The 27,797-nt window shown below is 33.3% G+C and overlaps 1 protein-coding gene across 1 annotated transcript; it reads right to left on the reverse strand.

The window, feature by feature from the left end:
* Window positions 1–427: 427 nt before the first annotated feature.
* On the reverse strand, window positions 428–27,745 carry LOC100914382 (caspase-13). Its single transcript, XM_012546960.3, has 9 exons — window positions 27,498–27,745; window positions 21,781–22,062; window positions 19,275–19,375; window positions 17,547–17,720; window positions 5,924–6,158; window positions 4,578–4,718; window positions 3,139–3,248; window positions 1,941–2,044; window positions 428–1,437 (listed from the first exon to the last, which is right to left on the reverse strand). The coding sequence occupies exons 1-8, from the start codon at window positions 27,502–27,504 to the stop codon at window positions 1,946–1,948; spliced, it is 1,149 nt and encodes a 382-aa protein (XP_012402414.1). The 5' UTR covers window positions 27,505–27,745; the 3' UTR covers window positions 428–1,437; window positions 1,941–1,945.
* Window positions 27,746–27,797: the final 52 nt, after the last annotated feature.

Below are 27,797 nucleotides of genomic sequence, written 5' to 3' on the forward strand. Positions count from 1 at the left end.
TCTATATTGATATGTTTATTTATAATACAATCTTATTTCATGGCATTCATGTACTGTAATTTGTTTACCTTTATTGCAACTAATATACATCTATCTTGCCATTTTTTTCTGCTGCCACAAAAAGCTGTTATAAATATAATAGTATATGTGGGTCTATTATTTTTTTTTCTTTTTAACTTCCTTGGAATATATGCCTAGCACATATTTGCTTAAAAAAACTATTCTTTTCTTTTTTTATTAAAGTTTTTTTTATTTTCAAAACATATATACACATAATTTTCAACATTCATCTTTGCAAAACCTTCTGTTCCAATTTTCCCCTTCCTTCCCCCTCCCCCTTCCCTAGACAGCAAATAGTCTAATAAATGTTAAACATATGCAATTCTCCCATACATATTTCCACAATTATCATGTTATACAAGAAAAATCAGATTAAAAAAGGAAAAAAAAATGAGAAAGAAAATAAAAAACAAGCAAAGAACAACAAAAGTGAAAATACTTTGTGGTGATCCATAGTCAGTCCCAAAACCTTCTCTCTGAGTGCATCAGATGACTCTCGTCATCACAAGTCCATTGAAAGTGGCCTGAATCCCCTCCTTGTTGAAAAGAGCCATGTCTATCAGAATTGATCACTGTATAATCATGATGTTGCTCCATACAATATTCTCCTGGCTCTAGTCACTTCACCTAGCACACTTACACAAGACAAGTACGTGGCAGTAAGAAGAAGCTATACAAGACACTGGCAAGGTTTCTCTGAAGAACATTTGGAAATAACTGAGAACCATGGGAGACACCAGCAAAATGCCACCTTGCATGGTGTGCCCACATTAAAGAAAGTTCTGTGCTCTATGAGCAAAGAAAAATTCCAGTAGTTCAAAAGAAACATGAGATTCATGAACTTAGAGACATCTCTCCTCCTCATCTTCATATAGATTATTTGGTTTTGGTCTAATCAACCACAGTCAGACTCACTCTACTTTGATTTCAAAATGGTGATGTCCTATGAGAACAAAGAACAACAACTAACCAAGTAGTACTGGAGGTTCTGAATATAGGAGTATGACCATTTTTGTCACTTAATTTTTATAATTCAAAACTACTCACCAAAAATGTTGGGCTAATTCACATCTTGACCAAAAATGCAAATGTTGATCTTTCCAAAATCCTTCCAATATTGACTATTAACATTTTTATAAATTTTATTCATTTTATGGGTGTTAGAGAAAACATCAGTGTTTTACATTTATCTTATTATTGATTTGGATCAATGTCTTCATGTGGTTCTGGTGAGTGCCTTAAGAATTATCCACAGGAGAATGACTTTGATTTCATATTTATCTATTAGTTGCCTACATATCTTGTATATCAGAACATTATCAGAAATATTACTTCTGAAATAAGTGGATACATAAAGTCCCAGTTACTTGCATTTTCCTAAAGAAAAAAAAAGAGGATAAATGTGAGGATAGATGGTAACAGACCGATGTGACTTGAGATCATTGCCTGAAATAGCAAACACCCTAATCAAAATATCATTTCCCAGTCATCCATGAGTATGATTAAAAAAAAAGGGAATAATTGTAATTGGATTTTAACAATTGCGTATCAGAACAACCATGGAATTTGTTGTTTTTTAAGCAGAAAGATAATTGACCAATAGCAAAACTGAGGTTTGTTTTACCACATTAATTATTAACCACACAATTTTCTGATTATTTTTATGCCATTCCTTTCTTGAGCCTCACAAAAATTTGGTATGTCAAAGATTACCTCAAGTGCAGTCAAACAACAGTGGCTGTGTTGCAGTAGCATAGCCATAATTTTTTTTTTAACTTGCCTCATCTTTGAAATCTCATGCAGGGTGATCAATGCAGACTCACACACATTTCAACTTCTCTCTAGTTTCATCCTTTACAAGGGTTCATACAGTAACTTACTAAGTTTAGTTTCCTGGAAAGAGGTAGAAATATCTTGTCATGGACAGTCTTTCAATGGTGGGCATTTGGGCCTTAACTTTGGGAGTTTCAAATGCATTCTGAACCTAAAAGGAAAAACAAAACACAATGATTTTAACAGTTGTCTTATGAGAGGAAAGAGACAGAAGGACATAAAAGAACATAAAAGAAGATGGAACAGTTGAGCTTATGGGTATTTATATGAACATATTAGTCCTTAGAGAGTATAATATCCTACTTCCTTTCACAGCATTATTTTCTTAGGCCAAAGTCTTTACTTTACAGCCCTTTATCCCTTTTGGTATTCTAAGTCATAAACATAACCACCAATAATGTTTGAGAACCTGAATCAATAGAATATAGGCTTCAGACTCATGACCATTTCTCCTTACAAAGGCCTATAGAAACCAATGTCTAGATATTCTGATAGCTGCCCATGACTGACCTTTAAAGTTTTTTTTTCTTCCCCTAAAGATTCTCAATCTTTTTCCTTCTTCCTACCCTCCATTCCAGTTTATTCTCAAATGACGATACCCAATCTCTAACCAGAGCCTGTCCCTGAAAATCTAAACCTTGGAAATTTATTTGCCATCATCAACTGAAACTTCTATCCCTTTCAAAATATCAGTAAATGATTTTTGACTCTAGAAGTCAGCAAATTTGATATTGTTACTGTGTAACTTAATTTAAGGCAAGTAAACTCTATGTGATTCAAATCTTTACCTATAAAAATTAAAGGAGTATTCTAGAAATGGAAGGAGATGACAAAATATCTATTGGCCTAAAAATAGTGATTTTTAGTATTTTTAGATGTGGAATAGAGAAATCTGGGGAAAGATTATTGGGTAACCTATGTTTTAAAGCCCTCAGAAGCCTCAGTTGCTAAATTGAGGATAACTTCGTTCACATAGAGAAAACATACCAAAAGATCAAAAGAAGTATGTAGAAGAACAAACATACATCCATATTCATTCTCAGCATTTATAATGAGGTCTATGATTCTAGGATGACCATATCATATTGGTACTTTCTTGCAATAAATTCTGTGAGGACTCATCTGTTTTCATTACTGCTGAATTATTTTCTCTCGGCTCTCATATGTATATATATATATATATTAAGTAAATTTTTTCAAATAAGTGAACAAATGAAGGAAAGAAGCCAATGAGACAAATCTTGCCTTTCGGAAGATTTCTTCTATGTGGCAACACCAAGAATACTGTTGAAAACAATGGATGAGTTCTGTAATGAAGATGGATCCATTTTCAATGTCTCTCCAAGAAATGTTATCTAAAAAGAAAAGAAATGTTATCCTTTAGGGCAAAGGGCCTCACCTAGGCAAAAAGATATTGGTAACTAAAACTTAAAGACTTCTTAAAGAGTTATTTTAACTGTGTGATTGTGTAACTTAGTTTAAGGCTAAATATATTTTAAAAATCTATTAAAATTAAAAGATTATGGTAGAAATAGGAGTTATTAGGTGGCACAGTAGATAGAGAGCTAGGCCTGAAGTCTAGAAAATCTGAGTTCAAATCCAGCATCAGGTGCTATCTACGTTTATTACCCTGGACAAGTCACTTCTGTATGCTTCCATTTCCTCAACTATAAAATGAATATAATAAGAGTATCTGCCTCACAGGTCTATGAGTCTAAGATGACCATATCATATTGGTACTTTCTTGCAATAAATTCTGTGAGGATTCTTATCTTTTTTCATTACTGCTGAATTATTTTCTCTCAAGTCTCATATATATATATATATATATATATATATATATATAATATTAATAAATATTTTCACAGGGTTATCATCAGCATTAAAAGAAATATTTCTCAAAAAAATAGCACAGAATCTAGTACATAGTTGTAACTTTTGCCTGTATCATAATTCTCATTTATATGAAATACTTTTTTTTCTTTACTTATTATCATAGCCATCATCCTTATAAACCTAACTTACAACTAAACTTTAGGAAACGCTATTTAATAAATTATACTGGACTCTACCAATCCATAAATCTGTGTTTACTCTGTCATTGTGTCCTTAGCAAATATTCTCTTAATTTGCAAATGCTATTAACCTTGCTTGTTAAGTATCCTACAATAATTCCAAAAAAAAAAAAAAAAAAAGATTCTCCTACCTATAGTTGGCTTGTAAACTCTGGGTAAACAGATGTGTTATATAAAAATGTATGCATGCATGTATATTGTGGACATTGTATACAAATATATATATATATATATAATGTATACGTACAATTCAGATATACATATATATATGTGTGTATTATATATATATATATATATATATATATGTATACATACACAAGTGTGTGCTTCTGTACACATACAGATACCTGTACATTTCCTTTAATGTTATTTGAATGACATATATCACTTGAAAAGGGAGCATACAAGAATGGTATCTGGAGCATGTTAACTCTGACATGAATAATATGTCAGGGAAAACATGTGACCAGAAGAAAAAGATTAGGAAAACTAGGAGATCTATTTGTTTTTGTTTGTTTGTTTTTGCATTTCCTAAAAAGCTTAAAGTTTCCTATCCTGCTTCAGATTTTTGTAGAGATACACAAAGATATACTAGGTTTAGTGACTTACGTGGAGTTGAAGAGCAGAAAGTAATGAAGTCCTTTTCTAAATGGGTCTTCCAGACAGCGTCCTCCTCAAAGATTTGCTGTTGATTTTCGCTGTCTTCAGTGATTTCTGGGGCATCACTCACCCACACATGCCCACGATTCACTGAGTAAAAGTAAATTCATTGTTTGTATCTTTTTTACCTTTTGCACAATACTTCAAATGTGCAAGTTTTGTTTTATTTGTATTATCATTATTCTCCAAAACACAAGAAGGACCAGGAGGAAATTGAGGGAATTGAAGGGATGAAGACAGCAAGTGGTTATTTGTGGAAATTTCATAAATCACACTGATTCCACTTGTGACTAAATTCTAGAGCTAGCTCACTTTCCCTTCTATTTAATTATGGGTCTAAGTCCAACTTCTGTCTTGTGAAAAAACTTTATTCAATTGTGAGAATTAGGAGAAAATAATATTGCATTGTTTGAACCTACCCTGCTGGAAGGCTGGACCACCCGCCACCTCCTACTTAGAGACATTAGAGGTCATCATCTTATATCACAAATAATAAAGCTGAGGTCACAGAGAAATTAAGGATTATCCCACCATAAGTGGGAGAGCCAATGTTTGGATTCAAGTCCCTTTTGTACATATCCATTAGTCTTTTGAGTGTGTCACATTAATCTTATCTGAAGCATCATTCCACAAGGTAAAACAGAAGAATTTTGACTGTTATCCTTTCAGAATGGAAGTAGTGGATAGATCCTGAGACACAGAATTTCCAAGTTGAGAGAGACCAGTGATTACCTAGTCTAATAAATATCTAACCAAAAATATCTTCCAAATCATCCATAAGTGGTATTCTATCTTCACCCTTGATACCTCCAGGAAAGCAAAAACCACCCGTTCTTCCCCATTCCAATTTTTATAAATGTCTTATTATTAGGAAAGTTTTGCTTTATTGTGCCTTCCTTCATAAAGGTTTAAAATTCTCACTTGCCAAGTGTCTTCACATAATATAATGTAACATAAAATAATATATAGAATATAACCATACATATACATGTGTATATGTGTACATACATGAACATATATATTTATACATGTGTGTGTATATATATATATATATATACACACATATATATCCTTTCAACAACCCAGTTTACTTCTCATAATGAGTGTCCACTAAGAAACATTTCTAATTAATTATATATGCAGAATGTGATAATGTTAATTTCAATATCACTAGGGATTAAGCCATGGACTGGGGTTTGTCAGCTGTCACAGTAAAAAAAGAAAATAATACTTTTCACTTTCAATATCAAGAAACTATCTAGACATTAATAGGAGTAATTAAACACAATACTCACCCCCACGGCAAGCCTGAATTATGATGACCTTGGGCTTGTCTTTCAGATTGAGGCAATTTTTGGTGTTTAGAATTTTGAAAATAGTATCATAAGCAAGCACATCTGGTTTCTCAGTCTGATGATTTTTTCCACAAATGTTATCCAGAATACCATGAGACATGAGCACAACAAAAGTGCTATCAGATGATTTGTGCTCAGAACGGGCAGCAAAATCCATCAAAGCTGATTCCATTTCCTAGGAATAATTAACAAAGCCATTCATTTGGAACATAAAAATCTACTTCAGTAGTAACCTACTCACATATAGTGATGATCTTCATAAGAACCCTAAACCTTGTTGTACAAATTGCAGCATCTGTATCTTTTTTTACAGGATTCCAATTTTTTTTAATCTCTTCTTTTCTATAATAAACAAATATATACAAAAGTGCATATATACACATGCACATATGTATATATATACATACATATACATCCTCTTTATATATAAATATACACACATATGTACACAATAATGTATAAGACACTATACTTGGCAATGAGGATATAAAGATGAAAATGACACAGTTCCTCATTTCAATTTCCTCCTGACTAGGTGAGATCTAAGGTTCTTTCTAAACTTAATCTACTATCTTATGTTCTCATGGAAAAATTATAATATGGATATAATGATGATGATGATTATAAGAGTAATAAAAATATCAATAAATATCTATCAATCATATAGAACTTAAAGGTGTATAAGCTCTTAAAAGTCTTTTTTTTTTTTTTTTCCCACAACAACTCTGGAAGATTCATGTCTTTATTATCACCGTTTTACAAATTAAAAAAATAGAAGTAAACAGAGCTTAAGTTACTTGCTTAAAATCAAAAAGCTAGCAAATTTCTAAAACTGGATTTTTAACTGAGGTCTATCTGTTCTTTCACAGTGTCATCTAACTAAAAGGTAGAATAAAATAATGACAAAAGAGAGAGCTAGTAAAAGAAAGACTATTTTAGCTTAAGAGGATTTTTAAATTTATTTTTCCTTTTTTAAAGCAGTAATCAATCAAATTTATTTAATTCTATAGTTCTACTTTATAGTAGAAATACTACTGAATCTACCCACCTTCCAAATCAGACAAATGTACAGTTGCGTGTAAATGAGTAGGAACCAAGTAAAATAATTAAGAGATATTGACACGGCATTTTTTATAAGCAGTAATGAATTAAATTTATTTAATTCTATAGTTCTACTTTACAATAGAAATAGTATCTAAACTTGTTTTAAGCTGGAAGGTAGATATACAAAATATAATTTTATTTATTTATTCATTTATTCAATTATTCATTCATTTATTTATTGCTGTGGCAATTGGGGTTAAGTGACTTGCCTAGGATCACACAGCTAGGAAGTGTTAAGTGAGAGAGACTAGATTTGACCTCAGGTCCTCATGACTTCAGGGATGGTGCTTTATCCACTGTGCCTCCTAGCTGTCCCCAAATATACAATTTTTAAGAGACATAAAATATGATTTATCCCACCCTTTCTCCTTATTATTATATCATTCCTGGGTCTACCCACCTTTCCAAATCAGACAAATGTACAGTTTTGTGTAAATTAGTAGGGACCAAGTAAAATGATTAAATATATTGACATGGCATTTTTATAGGTATATTTTATACACATTTTATAGGGAAGTAACCAATACTCCCTTGTACATGTAGAAAGGTTGACATTGGCAAGAAGGTTCATTAAATTATGTGAGAGAGAGTTGAAGGTGGAGAAAATAATGGCAGAATACATCTGGGTAATATGAGTTAAGAAGGAAGAGAGGAGAGTGAGGACTTGACAAATGATCTTAGTTTTTTATGTAAAATTTTAGGAAAGTTTATCAGCTAAGAGAGTTATACAAACCACAGGTCTGAAGAGGGATTTTTAGTATGGGAAAAGAAGGTGTGATGAATGGGAGAGTGGGATATTTAGGGGTCATTAAAAGAATGGGCTATAGCAGTGAGGGCTCGTTTATTAACACAAATTTCTTGTAAACCTGTCAACATGATTTTGTGATTTTTTTCCCCTAGATTTTTTAAGCAATGTCAAGAGTATATGGGAACAAAGTGAACAGAAATTGAGTTTCTGAGACTAAGCAAGGCAAGATCAGGGAAAGGACAAAGGAGCAAGGAACTCAAAGAGAAGACAATATAGAGTTGAAGTGGTTCATTAACAGGTCACATTGCAGAAATAAGATGAGTGTAGATTAGGTATGTGTGATGGTCTGGCAGACAGATGAAAGAACATAGCAAGGAGCTGTGTAGACAAAGAACATGCTTGGGGATTGGAAAAAAGATAGAGAGGTAGAATTCAAATAGACTATGATTAGAAAAAGGAATGTCAGAATTCATGAACACAGAAGTGATGCATTTGTAGATGATGGCAAGGCTAAGTGTATGATCATCTTTTTGTGTGACGGAGATAAAGCTGAGGTCATATAAATGAGTATATTGACAATGTATGAAGTTAGAGAGCATCGATACAAATGGTAGGGGAGCATTCTGACAAGAGGAAGTGTAGAAATTTCAAGGCTTTTCAGATTTCCTCCACAAGCAGAAATTGCCACAAAACGAATGTAGAGCAACAAAAATAAAGGGGTAAAATAGCAATCCTCCTAAGACAACTTGAAAGGACCACAGATAATACAGAAGCTTAATCTGACTGAAGTATACTTCATGCCAAGTGTCTCCACTGAAAACACAAACTCTATGGGTGGCTCTGTCAGGAATTAGACTAGGCTTCAAGAAATTTCATTTGTTGAATTTTTACTTCAGAACCTCAGGAATTTTGACTTCATGAACTTTTATCTCACAAACTTTCATCTAAGGAACAGCAGATATATATAAATGAAAAAACATCGAAGACCCACTGTTATTTCCAAAACCCATGCCTCATAGGACTATAAATGGAAATGAGGAGAAGCAGTGAGCACACAACACCCCTGGGAGTAAAAATTTGCAGGTCAGAATGCCGGGTAGCCCTAACTGTGGCTTAGCAAGGAGAGGAGTCCCTGAAATTGGATGTTGGGACTGAATTCAGAAAATGAAAGTAAGGAAGAAAAGGTCTAAACCAACATTATCTACAGCTGAGGATTAAAACTTGATAATAATAATGTGAGGTTACTAAAAAAAAAAGATAAAATAAACATGGGTAAGCAAAGGAAGAAGAATCCAACTGTTGATAGCTACTTTGGTGTAAAAGAAAATGTTTATATTAAGAGGGAGATAGTAAGGTTAAAAAATAAAAATCCATTCCCACCCCAAAAAGTAACATCAAATGGCCACAGATCCAAAAAGAGTTCTTAGAAGAACTTTTTTAAAAAATTAAAAAATCAAATAAGGAAAATTGAGGAAAAATATGGAAAAAATAAAAGCAATGCAAGAAAATTAGGAAAAGAAATTTAAATAATTATAAAGAGATATAAAAATTTAAGGAAGAAAAAAGTTTTTTTGAAAATCAAGATTGGGCAAGAGGAATCACATGATGGTATAAAACATCAAGATATAATAAAAATGGAAAAAAGCAGAAGAGAATCTAAAATATCTAAATAGAAAAAACAATAACAACAACAAGTGATTTGGAGAACAGTGAGGACTATAAACTTTACTGACTGAACTAACTGAAAGTTAAAACAACAACAAAAAGAACCTAGCAACAATATCATTAGAAATTATTAAGGAAAATTGCTCTGAGATTCTAAAACTGGAGTATAAAATAGAAATAAACAAAAAATCTGCCATTCATCACTTAAAAGAAATCCCAGGAGAAAATTCTTATCAGACTGTCATAGCTAAATTCACACCCTCCAGGTTAGGGATTAAATAATGTAAACTGCATGAAAAAGAAATTAAATACAGTAGAAATACTGTCATGATTTCACAAGACCTAGCAGCAATACTCTAAAAGACCAAAGGTCTGGGAACTTTATATTCCAAAGAGTATAAGAGCTGGAGTTACATCCAAGAATATGTTATTCAGCAAAGTTGAGCATAATCCTGAAGAAATAATTTTTAAAAAGGTCATTTGACAAAATGACATTCCGGTTTTTTTTTAAATAAACAAAAAGACCAGAATTCCATGGAAAATTTGATATAAAAGATCCTGAAGAAGGAAAATGAAAACATTAAAGGCTAATTATAAGGCACTGATTTATTTGTTTTATATATATGAAAATATTTTAGTATTCTTAAAGCTATCATCATTACTAAAGTAGTTTGAAAGAAAGGTTGGAGCTAAGTTGTCTATAAGAGAGTTCATAAAACTCTATAATGGAATTTTATAAAGATTCTAAAAACCAAAATTGGGTAGGAAAAAGTAAAAGGGAGCAATTATATTGTAAAAACATAAGGGATGAAAGGAAAAATGCACAAAGTGTATGGATGGAAGATTGGTAATATCAGGACCTTAACTGTTATCTGTGTTAAGAGTAAACAATAAAAGTTCTCTAAACAAGTAGAGAAGTAAAAAAACTTGAGGACAGGATTGGAGAGGAACTTTTATATGGGGTATGGAGGTTGAAATTTGGGAGTGGGGAGAGAGAATGGAGGAGGGACTTTTGGAGGAAATTCTGGTTTAGTATTTGGGGGGAAGGGGAATAGATGGGGCCAGGACTCTTGAAGGGGTGAGTAGAAAAGGGAATGGGAAGGTAGGTGGAGAAAATAGGAATAGGGTAAAAAGAGAGGCTGAGAAAGAAAATAATAAATAAAAATAAGATAGGAAATCCATAAATGGTAATAATTTTAAATCTTTATGGTAGCAAAGAATTAGAAATGTAGGGATATCCATAAATTGATGAAAGGCTAAACAGATTATAATGTAAGATTGTGATGGAATAGTACTGTCATTCCCATTAAGATGAGTGACTCCCAGATCTTAGTTGTGAGTCTTCCTCTCTTCTTCGTCTCTGCTATTTCATGTAGTTATCTTATTATTCATGGATTTAATCACCATTTCTAGGCAGATGATTCTCAAGTTTAGTTACCCAACACTAAATCCTCTACTGTCTTAGTGAAATTTCAAACTGATTTTTTTCACATATTAAACTCAACATGTCCATAACTAAAATCATTTTTCCTCTCAAATCCTCCTATCTTCTTAAATTTATTGCTACTGTTGAAGAGTTCCACTAAGTACTTAAGCTCACAACTAAACATCATTCTCAACTGCTCAGTGTCTTTCACTCCAGTATGTTGAAACTATTGCCAAGGTCTGTGGACTTTAACCTCATTACCCTTCCTTCTTCTGAAAATGTCACCATTACGATAAAGGTCCTTTTCACCTCAATGACTGGACTATTGAAATAGCTGCTGATTTTTTTTTCCTGTCATAAGTCTCTCCATTCCAATCCATTTGCCATTCAATTATTCAGTTATCTTTGTAAAGCACAAAGCACAAGTCTGAGCAACTCTCTCTCTCTCTGTCCCTTGCTCTTTCTGTTTCTCCTTAACAAATTCCAGTGGTTTTCTATCACCCCCAGAAAATATAAAATTATCTGACACTGAAAGCCCTTGTCCTCTCTTTGTCCTAATCTTCTTATACCCTGTACTACAATTATGTTCACTACTTTACAAGGACATTAGTCTCCTTGCTATTCCTGAAATCGAAAACACTCCCTTACCTAATTCTGGGAAATTTCATTGACTTTCACCTATGCACTTATGCTCTCTTACTCATCTCTGCCTCCTTACTTCCCCAGTTTTCTTCAGATTCTACCCAGAGCTTTCCTGATCCCAATTAATTCTGCTTTCTTCCCTATATCTGCTTTTCCAAATTATCCTATACATAGAGATCTTTTTTTTTCTTTTTTGGGGGAGGGTATATATCTAATAAAGGTATTGCTGGGTCAGAGGATGTGTATGGTTTTATAACCCTTTGGACATAGTTCCAAATTGTTGTCCAGAATTGTTGAATCAGTTATAATCCTACAAATAACGCTTTAGTGTCCCATATTTTCCCATATTCTCTCCAAAACTGGTCATTTTCTCTTTCTGTTAAATCTGATAAATTAGCCAATCTGATAAATAGGAGGTAGTACCTCAGAATTTTTTCAATTTGTACTTCTCTAATCAATAGTGGTTTAGAAGCCTTTTTTTCATGACTACAGATAGCTTTGATTTCTTTGTATGAAAACTATCTGTTGGTATCATCTGACTAATTATTAGCTTAAGAATGACTAATATTCTTACAAATTTGACTCAGTTCTAGAGAAACTTACCATTAAAAAATTCCAATTATGATTACTGTGTATTTCCCACTATCTTGTTTCCCTCTGTTTTTTCTTTGTTCTCTCTCTTTTTATTCTGTCTATCCTTAAAAAGTGTTTAAATTCTAACCATAATGTCCCCAATCTGCTTTCCCTTCTATAAACTCCTCATTTTTCTTGTTTCCTTTTCCATGCTACTTCCCTCTAAGGTAAGAAGGATTTCCACAATCAATTGAATGTGTTTGTTCTTTTTTCTTCAAGATAATTTTGAGGAGAGTAAATTTCAAGAATTGTCCATCGCAGAGGGCCACAGATAATGGATAAGGTATAAGACCCTTCGGCCCAGAGGGAATCTGCTGACAAATGTCTGGTGCTCTCACCCTTCCTGAGAAGTCAAAGAGGGTGTAACTACCTGTGTTCTACTTGAAGCAAGGGATACTTACAGTGAGATGAATTTACATATCAATAGTAGGATACTCAATAGTGAGCAATGTGCTGTGATGATGTAATATTACTATAGTTAGCACTTGCTCAATGTGATGTGGTGATGTAATGGTTCTATAGTTGGCACATGCTCAGTGTGCTGTAGTGATGTAATCATCAGGTATTTAGGGGCTGAGAGGACTGGAAATAAACAGACTCCATCTTTGACCATCTTTGTGGGTCTGCTGTTTTTATCACTCCTCCACTAAGACCAAGGACTTGAGGTGGTGCCGAGGTCTTCCAGAGAGCTAGTCCAGATGGTATATTTTAGCACCCCAGCGAGGGGGCTCTGGAAAGTATAGTACATTTTAGCACCCCAATTTGGGGGCTCTAGAAAGCACACTATAATCCATCACACACACACACCTCAAATTTCCCCTCCATTGTAAAAGCTGTTTCACATATCTTTTATCTGAAATGCCATTCTACTTTTTTCTTTGTTCCAGTGGATTTCCCTCTCACCTCTTAATTTTATTTTTAGATATCATTCCAATATAATCACCTCTATTTCTCATCTCTTAATTTCATTTTTTAAAAATAATATCCCATCACAGTTAACTCATACCTATGTCCTGCATGTATGTATACTGCTTCAAACTGTATTAATGAAAAGTTCTTAGAATTATAAGAACCATCTTCCTATTTAGGAATGTAAATAGATTGATGTTATTTAATTCTTTATTATTTCTCTTTTCCATTTACTTTTTCTGTTTCTTTTGAAGCTTGTATTTTAAAGTCAAGTTTTCTATTCATCTCTCATCTTTTACTAAATTAGAAATGACTAAATGTCCGTTTCATTTAAAATTAATGTATACCTTTGATAGATTATACTCACTTTTTCTAAGTAAGTGATTCTTGGTTGTAATCTTTGTTTCTTTGTCCCCCAGAATATAATATTTTAAACCCTCTGATGCTTTAATATTGAAACTGCTAAATCTTGGATCATGACTATGGCTCCATAATATATGAATTGTTTCTATATTGATTGCTTGCAGTATTTTCTTCTTGACCAGGAAATTACAGAATTTGGCTATGATATTTCTGAGTTTTCATTCATTTAATCTCTTTCAAGAAGAGATAGTGAACATTTTCATTTTCTATGTTGCCTTCTGGTTCTACAAAAATAGGATAGTTTTCTTTGGTAATTTCTTGAAATATGACTCTGACCTTGTTTTTTGTTTTTGTTTTTGTTTTTTAATTGTGGCTTTCAAGTACTCTTAAAACTCTATAATGGAATTTATAAGTAAGTCTTAAGGCTTAAGTCTTTTTTTTTTTTTAATTTAATAGCCTTTTATTTACAGGATATATACATGGGTAACTTTACAGCATTAACAATTGCCAAACCTCTTGTTCCAATTTTTCACCTCTTACCCCCCCCCACCCCCTCCCCTAAATGGCAGGATGACCAGTAGATGTTAAATATATTAAAATATAACTTAGATACACAATAAGTATACATGTTAAGTCTTAAGTCTTAAGAATTTATAAGTAAGTCAAGTAAGTCTTATTGAATTATTTTGTAATTCAGTTATATAATTCTAATGAGCTATTTCTCTTTATTATTTTTTTCCACTCTTTTTATTTTGTTTGATTGCTTCTTGAGGTTTGGTGGAGTCAATAGCTTCCCCTTGCCCAAATATGATTTTAAGGCATGTTTTCTCTTCAGGGAAATGTTTGTATCTCATTTATCATTTTTGCCTATTTTATTATAAAGTGTTATTTTCATCAGTATTTGTTGTGCTTCCTTTGCCAAGCTATTGACTCTTTTGATTATTTTCTTACATCTCATTTCTTTTCTCAATTTTTCCTCTACCTCCTTTATTTGGTTTTTAAATGCTTTTTGGTGCTTTTCTAGGATTTGAGACCAATTTACAATTTTCTTTAAGACTTTTGATATAGCCATTTGAAAAGCCATAGCTTTTTTTTTCTTTTGAATTTTATGTTTTGAACTTCCCAGTCTATAGGAATTCACTATAATCTGGATTTTTTTTTTATTGTTTGCACATCTTTTCAGTCTATTTCTTGATTTTTAATATTATGTTCAAATTGGACTCTTCTTCTAAGGTGGAAGGGACCCTCTTTCAAACTTCAAGCCTTTTCAGAGTTAGTTCTGAGAATCTTTAAGTTTTCAATTTTTCCAAAGTGCAATGATCTTAGGAGATGTGTGGTAATTAGTCTTCTGGCCTGTGCTCTAGTCAGTGAATGACTATAAGCCCTCTTTTCATTCTCTTTATTTCTCCTCTGACCATTTTCCCAATCCCTTTACTGAATGTGACATGAGAGCTCTAGAAGCTGATGGAGAAATCACTCCCTAAAGTCTGCTCCATGTGGCCTTAGCTTTTACAGCATACACTATATTGGGCTCCAACCTCACCCTAGTGGGACAAACCTTTTCTGTGAACTTTCTAAGTAGTCCTCACTAGAACATTGTTTTACTTCATATTTTTGTTGGTTCTGCTGATCCAGAATTCATTCTGAGGCATCATTTTAAAACTTGCTTGCATGGGAATTCGAAAGAACTCAAGTCAGTCCCTGACTTTATTCCACTATCTTCAACAAGTTAATTTCTTCCATTAAAAATAACCTGTTTTTGTTGGAATCCTAGTGTCAACTCAACTTGAAACAAGGTGAAAACTCATGGGTGATGTCTTAACTCAATAGAATTGATACAGTGCTTGTTGGTTCACACCTTAGAGGGAATCCTTGCAGGGTGATGGGTTGCTAATACTGATAGACAATAATGCTTGTGTTCACACCTTTAGAGAGCTCATAGAAGCAAGAAATATTTAAGTACTCATTGGAGTTTACCCGGTTTAGTATGAGATATCCGAATTTATACCTCCCTTAAGCTCTGTCTCCAGAAGGAGGAGTTAACCTTTGGGAGATCATAAATATGGAGGAAGCTCTTAGAGCTAAAAAGAGTTTCTTGGGAACACTGACTGGGGTCGGAGAGGAGCACTCTGGGAGGAAGCCCATAAGCCCTCTCTCCAAGGCAAGAGAGATTCATTGCATCTTCCACCTTGGTGCTGGCTGGAGGCTGAAGAAAGCAGAGGCAGAAGCCAAGGACAAAGCTGCAAGAGTTCTTAGAACCAAGCAGAGACATAGGCCTCAACTAACCGGGTTATATTGAAGGACACAATAAAAGATCTGAACTTTTATCAGTTGGCTGCGATTTTGGGTGATTATTTCTTGTAACTAAAACCAAGGCTGCTTCCAGAAAACCTCCTCGAGAAACCTGGTCTCCCAGAGAGAATCCTATTATTATATTTTAAAGAAGAAAAAAACACAACATATTTTGAATCTTCAGTATTCTAATCTTTGTATTGTCTTGGCAATAATATTTTTCCCCTCAAAGCAACTATTAGTTTGGGCTTTTTTTGTTTGTTGGCTTTTACTGTTCTACTTGTTTTTCAACATGAAAAAGTCTAAGCAATAGTGTAACTAATAACAACTGTCCATATTTCAGGTCCTTCTAAAAATCTTTGATTATTTTTCTGAGGATTAATTAGCCTGCTTTGAAGCACTAATATGCAGCTTGTTTTCATTCATTTCTACCTTCTACTATATTTTTGTTAATTAATCATGTTTCATAGTGGAGCTTGAATGATTTTTCAAAGCCATCCTTTCCTATACCAGTAACTACTGAAATATTTCTAGCAAGCATCAAAATATGATCATTAACAGATTTAATTTGTGCATGTTACCTTCCATTAATATCTACCTAATTAAGAACATAACAAAAAAGAGCAATGAAACACATGGATTTGGTGTAAAGTCCAGTATTTAGCTAAAAGAAAACTAACTGAAGGTGGGAAAAGGAGATTAATTTGATTCATTTTATGAAGTCAGCCTAGTATGATCAGCACACACAAGTATAATTACTGATGTAAAAAAATAAAAAAGAAACTATATTAAAGTATTGATATGCCAAATAATTGGCAAACCTCTACACTTATTCCTCTGCGGCTTTGGGAACATCCCATCACCTGCATCATATAGAATAACAAATTTAGAACTGGGAGAGAAATTAGAGATCATATACTCCCCCCAATTTATTTGGCATATAAGAGATCTGAGGCCAAGAGAGACTGAGTGACATGTCCAAAATCAAAGAGGTAGCCAATGAAAAGCCATGAAACAAATCATAATAGTCCATATTCACTGCACTGATAGATTTCTAACCTTCTGCATAATATTATTGAAACCCTTATTTATGATCTCTGAACTCCTTCATTCTTAATATAAAATAGAAATTTCACCCAGTTCATTCCTTTATATTTCACTAATACATCTGAAATCTGAGAAGAAGGATAGAATGATGAGCACAGGACATAGTTTATTGAGACTAGAGTGTATTTTGCTTTACAGCAAAGATATTTACAACATTTGAAAAAAAATACACTAAGTAGCCAAGTTAACCTGGGGACATGCAGATATTTCAGATAGCAGGATTAGTAGCAAAAGAAAGAACATCACTTAAATAAATCTATAAATAAGTCTCTAATAACCAGGGCCTCCTAGTTAAATAAAAATATTAGAATCAGAGGAGACATATTATCCCTTTGTTCTTAAGTAGTTGATGTACCTCACAACATATCAATTTCCTCTCTTAAATTTCTTATAAATACTATAATCTTTATAAGCTCAGAGAGCAGCTTCTCAAAAGGGATTATGAAGAGAATTATCAGATATATTAGGTGGCAATTTTCTCAAGAAAGTTGAATAGTCATTGATATTGCCGAGTCATATTTTGTGAATGTAAGTTGAATAGAGTTGAAGCCCCAAATATGTCCATAATAGAATCAGTTAAATTTCTAGTAGAACAATGAAATTATATCCTGGCAGTATCCAGACCAAGATTCCAGGATCTGGAAGGGAACAGGGGGTTTACTTCTGGCTCTTACCAAAGATGTGAGGTTCTTTAGGATAACCACACTGTATCCTAGCTCTTCAAGAAGGATTTTCATCCTTTGAATGTCAAGTTCAGCCCCAGTCCTCTCAGAGAGATGTTCAAATTCTATGTTACAGATGATGAGGGCCAATCGTGTACGACCTTCCTTCTCTTTCACTGGGTATATCTGCAAAGAACAAATTTGTAGTGAACTGATGAAGTCACTCTCCCTTCCCCTTCACAGCCCAATAAGCATTCATACCTAGGGAATCAGGCTACCTTTACTCATTGTTCTTTACCGTGTCTTAAAAGAAGACAATACTTCTTTCTTGTTCATGGATGCTGTCTATGAAAGTAAGTAATTAGTGTGGAAAAGGCATAAATCTAAGATCTATGTGGATACGTGTGTGTGTGGTGTATGCCTAAATTTAAATGGGATGGAGATATAGAAATAGATATGAACATGTAATTAGATAAATATGTATATTTACATATATTTCCATTTATAAAAGAGATAATTTATGGATATACACATAACATATCATAATTCACTGTGTATGAGTATACATATATGAATTAATATGCACATTTATATGCATGAATATATACACATGTTAATATGTAACTGTGTGTACACATATTTGTATATATGCATGTGTATATATATATATATTATATATACATACATATATTGGAATATTCTTTCTCTGGCTCTCTAATAATTCAAATCTAAGTCTTGGCTCAAGATCTAGATCAAGTACCACTTGCACTACAAATCCTTCTTCAATTTTTCATTCTTCCCCTTTTCTGAGCTTTGACCTTTTATTATCTCTATCAGTGGGACACTTATATTTATTGAATTTTTCGATAATAGACCCTCTGCAAAACATTCCTCTATATAATGAAGTATCATGAGTGTGGGGGGGTGGGGAAAAAAACACCTAGAGGTTTATATGTAAAAAATAATTTGATTACAAACCAAACTTAAGTTTCATATAAGTCATATCAGCAGTAATAGAGAAAACCTGTATTTGAAACAGTAAAGTTTTTTATTTTATGCTATTACTTAACTATTTGTTATTTAAACTCTTCATTTTATATATGTCTTCTCTGCCTTCTCTCCAAATGAAATTGCAAATACCTTTAGAAAAGGGATTATACTTTTAAATTAGATTGAGTTGTTTACATCAAACCCAGAGCCATCTATATTTGTGGCAGTGTATACACATGTAGAATTACAAGTAAATATATGAATACATAGCTTTGAGAATATACACTTTAGGCTAAAAGGAAAGGAGATCTAGATCCAGAGGCAAAAAGGCAGATAACTTTGGAGTTGCTCAAGGACCTTTTGTTAGAGTTATTTTGAACGATCTAGGAAAACCCTTCTGATAACATCACAAATGCCTATGAATTGACAATTACTGTTTCCATCTCTTTCTAGTCTATAGGACTAGAATATAAAATTGTGCAACTTTTAAAAGATTAAGAACTATGATCAAAGTCATTATCAATTATGGTTTCAAAGTTCTGATGATAAAACAAATGATCTACTATATTATAGCAGTGATGGATATTCATTTTTGGATGTGACCAATGTAGGGATTGGGTTGGCTTGACCATGTATATCTGTCATTAGGGTGTTTTGTTTTGTTTTGTCTTCTTTCTAAATAGGAGAGAGAAAAATAAATGTTTAGTTCTTGAAAAAAATACATAGTTTTTAAAAAAAATTGCATAGCACCTCTGCTTCCCTTTCTTTCCTCTGCCTTTGGAAATCTTTTGGAGAACAAAGCTTGACTGTATTTGTGGGCTCAGCTGGCACAACCTGGCTTGCCGCAGAAGCTGCAAAAGATAAAAATATTGTTAGTAGTGACATTATTGTTTTAGCTCTAATAAAGTGAGAATTTAGGCTAAGAATTAATTTCCCTTAAAATATTAATGTTTCTTTTCCTGTTTAAAAACCTCATAGCAAATGATGGCTGGACCTGAAGTGATTGACTTGTTGAGGGATTTCAATTCCATTTAACTGACAATCAAGAGCAGATAATCATTTGTATAGCCCTTATCCTGGCCACCCCTTTTCACCTGAAAAAGTTTTACATGACTCCAGTATGTATGTATACATACATACATATATAAATATATATATATATATATATAAATATATATATATATATATATATATATATATATATATATATATATATATATATGTGTGTGTGTGTGTGTATATATATATATATATATATGTATACAAATCAAATATTTGCTGACGATAAATCATAATTTTATGATCCCTACATTTAGTTACACAACCCTACATGGAGTTGCAACGCAGGTTAAGAAGCTTTGGACTAGAAGACTTTTTTAGTCTTACACTTTTTTCATTCTATGATACCATGAAAACAAGAAGAGCTCCTGACTTAATCACTTTATAATCAAATGAATATAAAACATGTAGACATATAACTATTATTCCCTCAGATGCCAATGTATCTTAAATTTCGTTATATTAATTTGAATGTATTTTTATTTAATTCTCTGTTATATACTATTTACTCTCAAAACAATGTAAACTTTTAATTTTGTCTTTGATTCTCTACCAAAAAATATGTTTGAGAATGTATAGAGGCTCATAAATACTAGTTCATTAATTCATTAAGTAAACATTTATTAAATCCCAATTATATACCAACTTGGACACTGGGGATTCAAAGACAAAACCAAACCCTGTCCTCAATAAATCAACATTTTTTTGGATTGATGGACAGACAATAGAGATCATAATGTTATCACATATATAAGTGAATGATATAAATGAATGAAAGAGACTGAAAAAAGTTGGATGAGAGTTTTAGGGAAAATAAATAATTATTAGCTAGGATGAGAAGTGTAGATTTCATAAAGAAAGAAGCCTCCTTTATGATCCTATCTTCATCCCAATTTCATTTCTGAAATCCAATTCTTTTTCTTTTTCAGTGTAAGATACCAGGTTCATGGCTCTTGACATAGACTATAAGAATAAAAAGAATTGATTCTTTGTTCCTTTACATTTATTTTTTTTGTTTTCTTTAAACAATAATTATGAACAAAAAAGTAAATGTTGAAAATTCATATAAACCAAAATCCTTAGCCTTTGATAGGGAAAAAAAATGAATTAACATGCAGCAAAAATGAATGTTTCCTTTTTCTTTAATTCCAAATTGCTCCATCTTGGGCCTTAATTAGTTATTTATTGTTTTATTTTTAAGAGAAAATATAATTACATACATACACACTCACTCCCTATATATATGTGTGTGTGTGTGTGTGTGTGTGTGTGTGTGTGTGTATGACTATATATTTCTCTTTTTAAGGCATATTGTTACAATTCTAAACCATAATTTATTCAGCCCTTACTATCCATTGTTTCCATTTTCCCTCTTTCTTTTGCCTTGATACTCTTGGTTTAGTGCAGAATAAAAATGGGATTCAGGAAACCATTAGATACTAGAGTACATACTGTGGGGAGGAGCATGGTTCCTGCTGAGAACTGAAGCCGCAGGGCTGCAAGTGACAGAGTAGATGGTGTCCTATAGTTTTCAAAAGATTTACTTAGAGGCCAGAGTCATCTCCAGAGTCTGAGTGAAGATGCAAACAAAGGCACCCCTGAGGGTGGTTTTGTTCCCATAGTAGATTTTGGCTCATTTGTGCCATCTGTTATTTTAAAGGTTGAGATTCAGCAGAACAGGGCTTCAACTGAGTATCAATTTGAATTCTGAGTCCACACACCAATGCACATGTCAAAACCTTGAGCACTTTATGACTCAGGAAATGTAAGGCCTTCATATTATACATCTTTCTGGAATACAAGCTTAAAGGGAGAAGGAACAGAATAGGGCATGGCAAGCACTGCTAGTGTCTTCCCTAGATTTTAACTCTTCCCCCTATCAAAGACAGTCAGGGATAAGGACTTTGACATAAAAAAATTTAATATCCTGAATATTGAGGAAGGCTAAATAAGATAATACAGATTGTTTCTAAAGTAGCCAGTCTCTTCTCCTAATAAATATCAGCATTCAATTCCAACCAAGAAAATAAAAGGCAGAGAAACAGAATATTAGGATGATGATGAGAATTAAGGGAAACACAAAAGTCTGTCTTATAGATAATTGCTGATAAATGAATGAGTTAGGAAGTCTCATCTTGCAAACTGGAAAGGCAGGGAAGTAAGTCATTTAAGAAATGATTTAGGGGCAGAATCTTACCAGAAGAAAAAGACTCGTCATCACTGTCATCCTGTTCATCTTTGTTAACCAGGCTACTGGCCAACACTTGACCTGCACTGCGGAATTTCCGAGTCAAAGAATTTAATAGAACTCTAGCTTTCTTTTCAGCTTTAGCATCAATTTGAGCCTTGCGGTACTCCTCTTGTTCATCTTCCTCCAACTTCAGTATATCTTTTTGCAGCAAATCATCTAAAACACTGTTGATTATGTCCTTTCCCAGTAACTCAAAAGCCTTTAATGTATTTTTCTTGGTATCCCCATCTGTTGAAAACAAAGATAATTTCTTCAATCATGGAAGTAGTATATAACCTCTTTCTTAACGTTAAAAAAAGTTCTTTTGTGAATACATCCAGCCATTCTGGAGAGCGATTTGGAACTATGCTCAAAAAGTTATCAAACTGTGCATACCCTTTGATCCAGCAGTGTTACTACTGGGATTATATCCCAAAGAGATCTTAAAGAAGGGAAAGGGACCTGTATGTGCAAGAATGTCTGTGGCAGCCCTGTTTGTAGAGGCTAGAAACTGGAAACTGAGTGGATGCCCATCAATTGGAGAATGGTTGGGTAAATTGTGGTGTATGAATATTATGGGATATTATTGTTCTGTAAGAAATGACCACCAGGATGATTTCAGAAAGGCCTGGAGAGACTTACATGACTTGATGCTGAGTGAAATGAGCAGGACCAGGAGATCATTATATACTTCAACAATACTATATGAGGATCAATTCTGATAGACGTGGCCCTCTTCAACAATGAGATGAACCAAATCAGTTCCAATAGAGCAATAATGAATTGAACCAGCTACACCCAGTGAAAGAACTCTGAGAAATGAGTATGAACCACTACAAAGAATTCCCAATCCCTCTATTTTTGTCTGCCTGCATTTTTGATTTCCTTCGCAGGTTAATTGTACACTATTTCAAAGTCCGATTCTTTTTGTGCAGCAAAATAACGGTATGGACATGTATACATATATTGTATTTAACATATACTTTAACATATTTAACATGCATTGGTCTACCTGCCATCTGGGGGAGGGAAGGAGAGGAAGGAGGGGAAAAATTGGAAGAAAATGTTTTGCAATTGTCAATGCTGAAAAATTACCTATGCATATATCTTGTATATAAAAAGCTATAATAATAAAAGATAAAAGAAAGTTCTTAACAGTGTGTGTGACCTCTGAGAACCTCTTTTGTTCTTGAGTACCCAGTACACTTTGCCTTTTAAATCTCTTTTTTTAATATCTTAGGAATTGTTTTTCCCAGTTTCACGTCCTCACTCATTCACTCACTCAAAATAATATTTGGCTATTTAATAATGAAATGAAAGTAATGGGTGTCTGACTTTGGTTTTCTCCTTTTTCCTTCAGGGTCTTTCTCTGTTTTCCTTCTTCACTTTTAATTTACTTCCAATCAATCAAGAAATATTTGACATTTACTATAAGCATTAAAAACTTTCTCTTTCTCCCACCTCCATTATACTGCCCAATGAGGACTCCAAAGTGCTTAAAAACTATTCTGTCACTCTTTTAAATAATTCTATTCCACAAACATATTAATAACCTATTATGTGTAGAGCATTATGTTAGTTGCTTTGAGAGATATAAAATTTAAGTTGCAGCTAAATTGGCTCAGTGGATAGAGCACCAGTCCTGAAGTCAGAAGGACCTGAGTTCAAATATGACCTCAGACACCTAACACTTCCTAGCTGTGTGACCCCCTGGGCAAGTCACTTAACCCCAATTGCCTCAGGAGAAAAAAAAAGAGACAAAATTTAAATGACATTCATAAGATAATTATATTCAGAGTTGTAAATGACCTTTAAGATTTAGTCCAACTCTCACTTTAAATAAGAATGCTTGAATTGTACTCCAAAGATACTCATGTGTTAAGAAGTTAAAATAATCCCTGAATCTAGTTTTTTTTTTTTTTTGTTTTTTTTTTTTTTTTTTTTTTTTTTAATGTAAATCCAATGTTCTTTTGTCTGGTTTCATGGCAGTCTGGTAGGGACAGGAATATGATAAGCTCATTTCTTTGTAGGTGAGAATTTTATATACAAGATATATATAATTCCAGTTATAATAGCACTCTTTCCATATTACTGTAACAAATATACTTTCTTTATATTTTTTCCAAGGATCTTGCTTTCTTTTCAGTATTTTGACATTAAATTTCTCTTTTATCTTCAAAACAATAGAGCTTAAAACTCAACCTCACAACTGCATTATGAGGTAGGGAAGGTTATTATCTTCAACTAACAGATGAAGAAATTGAAGCCAAGTAGCTTCAGCAAAGTATCACAAGCCTAGAAATGATAAGATTTATGATTCACATACAGGTTTTCTGATTTTTTTTGTCTCTACTGACCACACTACAATATTGGATGAGTAAACTGAATCATGGTGCTTGCTAAATTTATATAGCATTTTACTGGCTGATCTGGGATTAGAAATTATATCTTTGAACTCTATCTAGTAGTGTTTACTGTTGGTTTATTTATTTGTTTCTTCTGATACAACATAGTGCTTTGGAATCTAGGACTGGAGAGTCTACAAAGAGTATTAAAGATAACTGTTAAATTAGAGGAACACAGGATAGTTTACCTCTCAGACCTGTGGAAGGGGAAGGTCTTTATGACCAAAGCAGAACTGGAGATCATTACGGATCACAAAATAGAAAATTTCCATTATACCAAACTGAAAAGTTTTTGTACAAACAAAACTAATGCAGACAAGATTAGAAGGGGAAGCAATAAACTGGGAAAATATTTTTACAGTCAAAGGTTCTGATAAAGGCCTCATTTCCAAAATATATAGAGAATTAACTCTAATTTATAAAAAATCAAGCCATTCTCCAATTGAAAAATGGTCAAAGGATATGAACAGACAATTCTCAGATGAAGAAATTGAAACTATTTCTAGTCATATGAAAAGATGCTCCAAGTCATTATTAATCAGAGAAATGCAAATTAAGACAACTCTAAGATACCACTACACACCTGTCAGATTGGCTAAGATGACAGGAAAAAATAATGATGATTGTTGGAGGGGATGTGGGAAAACTGGGACATTGATGCATTGTTGGTGGAGTTGTGAACGAATCCAACCATTTTGGAGAGTAGTTTGGAACTATGCTCAAAAAGTTATCAAACTGTGCATACCCTTTGATCCAGCAGTGTTACTACTGGGATTATATCCCAAAGAGATTATAAAGAAGGGAAAGGGACCTGTATGTGCACGAATGTTTGTGGCAGCCCTTTTTGTAGTGGCTAGAAACTGGAAACTGAATGGATGTCCATCAGTTGGAGAATGGCTGAATAAATTGTGGTATATGAAAATTATGGAATATTACTGTTCTGTAAGAAATGACCAACAGGATGATTTCAGAAAGGCCTGGAGAGACTTACACGAACTGATGCTGAGTGAAATGAGCAGGACCAGGAGATCATTATATACTTCAACAACAATACTATATGATGACCAGTTCTGATGGACCTGGCCATCCTCAGCAACGAGATCAACCAAATCATTTCTAATGGAGCAGTAATGAACTGAACTAGCTATACCCAGAAAAAGAACTCTGGGAGATGACTAAAAACCATTACATTGAATTCCCAATCCCTATATTTATGCACACCTGCATTTTTGATTTCCTTCACAAGCTAATTGTACAATATTTCAGAGTCTGATTCTTTTTGTACAGCAAAATAACGTTTTGGTCATGTATACTTATTGTGTATCTAATTTATATTTTAATATATTTAACATCTACTGGTCATCCTGCCATCTAGGGGAGGGGGTGGGGGGGTAAGAGGTGAAAAATTGGAACAAGAGGTTTGGCAATTGTTAACTGTAAAGTTACCCATGCATATATCCTGTAAATAAAAGGCTATTAAAAAAAAAAAAAAAAGATAACTGTTATCTGTCTTCCCATCCTAGGTCTGCTATTTACAAATTGTGAGCATGGACAAATCACAATATCTTTAGACCTTTGTTTCTTATTCTATAAAATGAGGGGTGAGAAAGTGTGAATTTAGATAAATCCAGTTATGAATTTTGAATGCACATCAAATCATACTATTTTCACTTATTTTCTATGATTTTTTTTCCTTTTTGTTCTGTTTCTTCTTTTACAACATGACAAATATGGAAATATGTTTAAAATAAATACACATGTATAATCTATTTCAGAAAATTCTGAAGATTTTCAAGACCTTATAAAAATCAGTTTCACAAAATATCTTTACATATAATTGGGGAAAATAAAATAATATTTTCAAACAAAAGTGTGAAGAGGGGGCTGTTGAAAGAATAAAAGTTCAGGTAGTTTCTCATCAAATGGGAAATTACTAAATGACCTGTGAAAATGAAATATTATGGAATCATTAAAGTAAAAAAAAAAAGAGATAATTTCATAAAATACTGGGAGTGTGAACTGAGCAGAAGAATAACTCACACAAGAACAACAATGTAAAAGAAATTAATTAAAAGCCTTAAGGGCCCTGATCAATGCAAAGACCAACTTTGTCCTTGAAGGACTAACTACAAACATATTAACCTTCTCCTGAAAAGTGATAGATTCGAGATGTAAAGAAAAACATACATTTTTTAGATATAAATGATGTGGATTATTTTTGCTTCATTATGCTTGTTACAAGTTTTTTTTTTATTCTAATGATTCTTTTTTAATTGCAAAAAAGTGGAAGGAGAGGAGAAGTAGCTGTAGTGATGCAAGGGGAGAGGGAGAAAAAGGGGAAGGACAGGAAAAAAGGATATCGAGAGAGAGAGAGCCACTGAAAATTTTTTTCAGGGGGTGAGGGTGGAAAACAGAGACAAACAGGCCAGTTTTGAAAGTAAAATGAAATTATATGTGTTTTTAAAAGTAAATTATATAAAACCCAGATTAATGGTGTCTTTGCATTTTGTGTGTGTGTGTGTTCTATGTAACTAGAAATGTCTATTTTGGGTGTTTAAAACCATAATAAAAAGGTGATTTTTGTTATTTTTGTTTCTTTTAAAGAGTTAAGAATTGTTTTATAAAGCTTGTTGGAAACAATCTGGTTTGGTCTTGAAAAAAGTCAGAAAGGAAAGTACCAGGCACTACAAACATTTGACTGCAACAGGAGTAAAGCCATATGAGAATTAAGTTGAGAATAGGTCAATCAGGAGACCAGTTTGAATAAAGCAAAGTAGCATTGTTGGGGGAGGGAGCAGTTGTTTATTAGAGAAGGGAGCATAGAGAGATGATTTCAGTTTGGTAGGTTGGTAACAAAATGTTGAGGGTAAAAGTAAAAAAAAAGTAAAAGAAATTAGATTTTATATGATGAGCAAAACAGAGTTGGTTCAAATAATAAGATGAAAGCAGAGAAGCTTTTGAAAATTTGGAGTGAAAACCCAAGAATCTCCTCAAGACAGCAATAAACAGTCCCTACTCCCCTCTCCTTTTTGTTTCATTGGACCTGTGTGAATTAACCTCTCCTCAGTTGTCTCATCTCCTGTTTAAGAAGAGAGGCTTGTTCAGAGCATGGAAATGAAGAGTAAAATGAAAACATTTTCAGTTACTAAGAGCTCCTTGCTATCTGCCTCTCTTGTTTCCTTCTTCTTTCAAAGTAAAATCAAGGAGAAATCGAGTGTGCTTTACAATCCAGAGGTAGCTTGCTCTCAATTTACAGCCAGTTAAAATCCCCCTACTCACCAGCCATGATCCCTCAGTTTTGGTCCCCTCTCTCCACTTCACATCTGGTCTGAAAGCTGTTTGCTCAAAGGACATGGAAAGTGACTAAACTTCCTCTAGGAAAAGGAGGGGACAATCATCAGCCATAAAACTGCTGTTTTCTGTAAGATCTAATCTTTTGCCGGGAAATTCCCTCTGATTTTGTTGGAGTTCTTTTCAGCTCAGCCACCCTTTCACAATTTAGCTTTCGTTTTCTATCTCCCTCCTTCCTGCCCCCTCCCTTTCTTTTATTCTCTTCCTCCTTTTTTTGTTCTTCCTTTT

This window comes from Sarcophilus harrisii, chromosome 3, assembly GCF_902635505.1.
Source record: "Sarcophilus harrisii chromosome 3, mSarHar1.11, whole genome shotgun sequence".
NCBI lineage: Eukaryota > Metazoa > Chordata > Mammalia > Dasyuromorphia > Dasyuridae > Sarcophilus > Sarcophilus harrisii.

What these genes read in the sequence shown, in the direction of transcription:
- LOC100914382 (XM_012546960.3), bottom strand. An exon ending in TAAAGAACCTCACATCTTTG is followed by an intron (nt 6,159 to 17,546) that starts GTAAGAGCCAGA and finishes AATTATTCCTAG; the next exon opens with GAAATGGAATCAGCTTTGAT. An exon ending in AATTCAGGCTTGCCGTGGGG is followed by an intron (nt 4,719 to 5,923) that starts GTGAGTATTGTG and finishes ACTTTTACTCAG; the next exon opens with TGAATCGTGGGCATGTGTGG.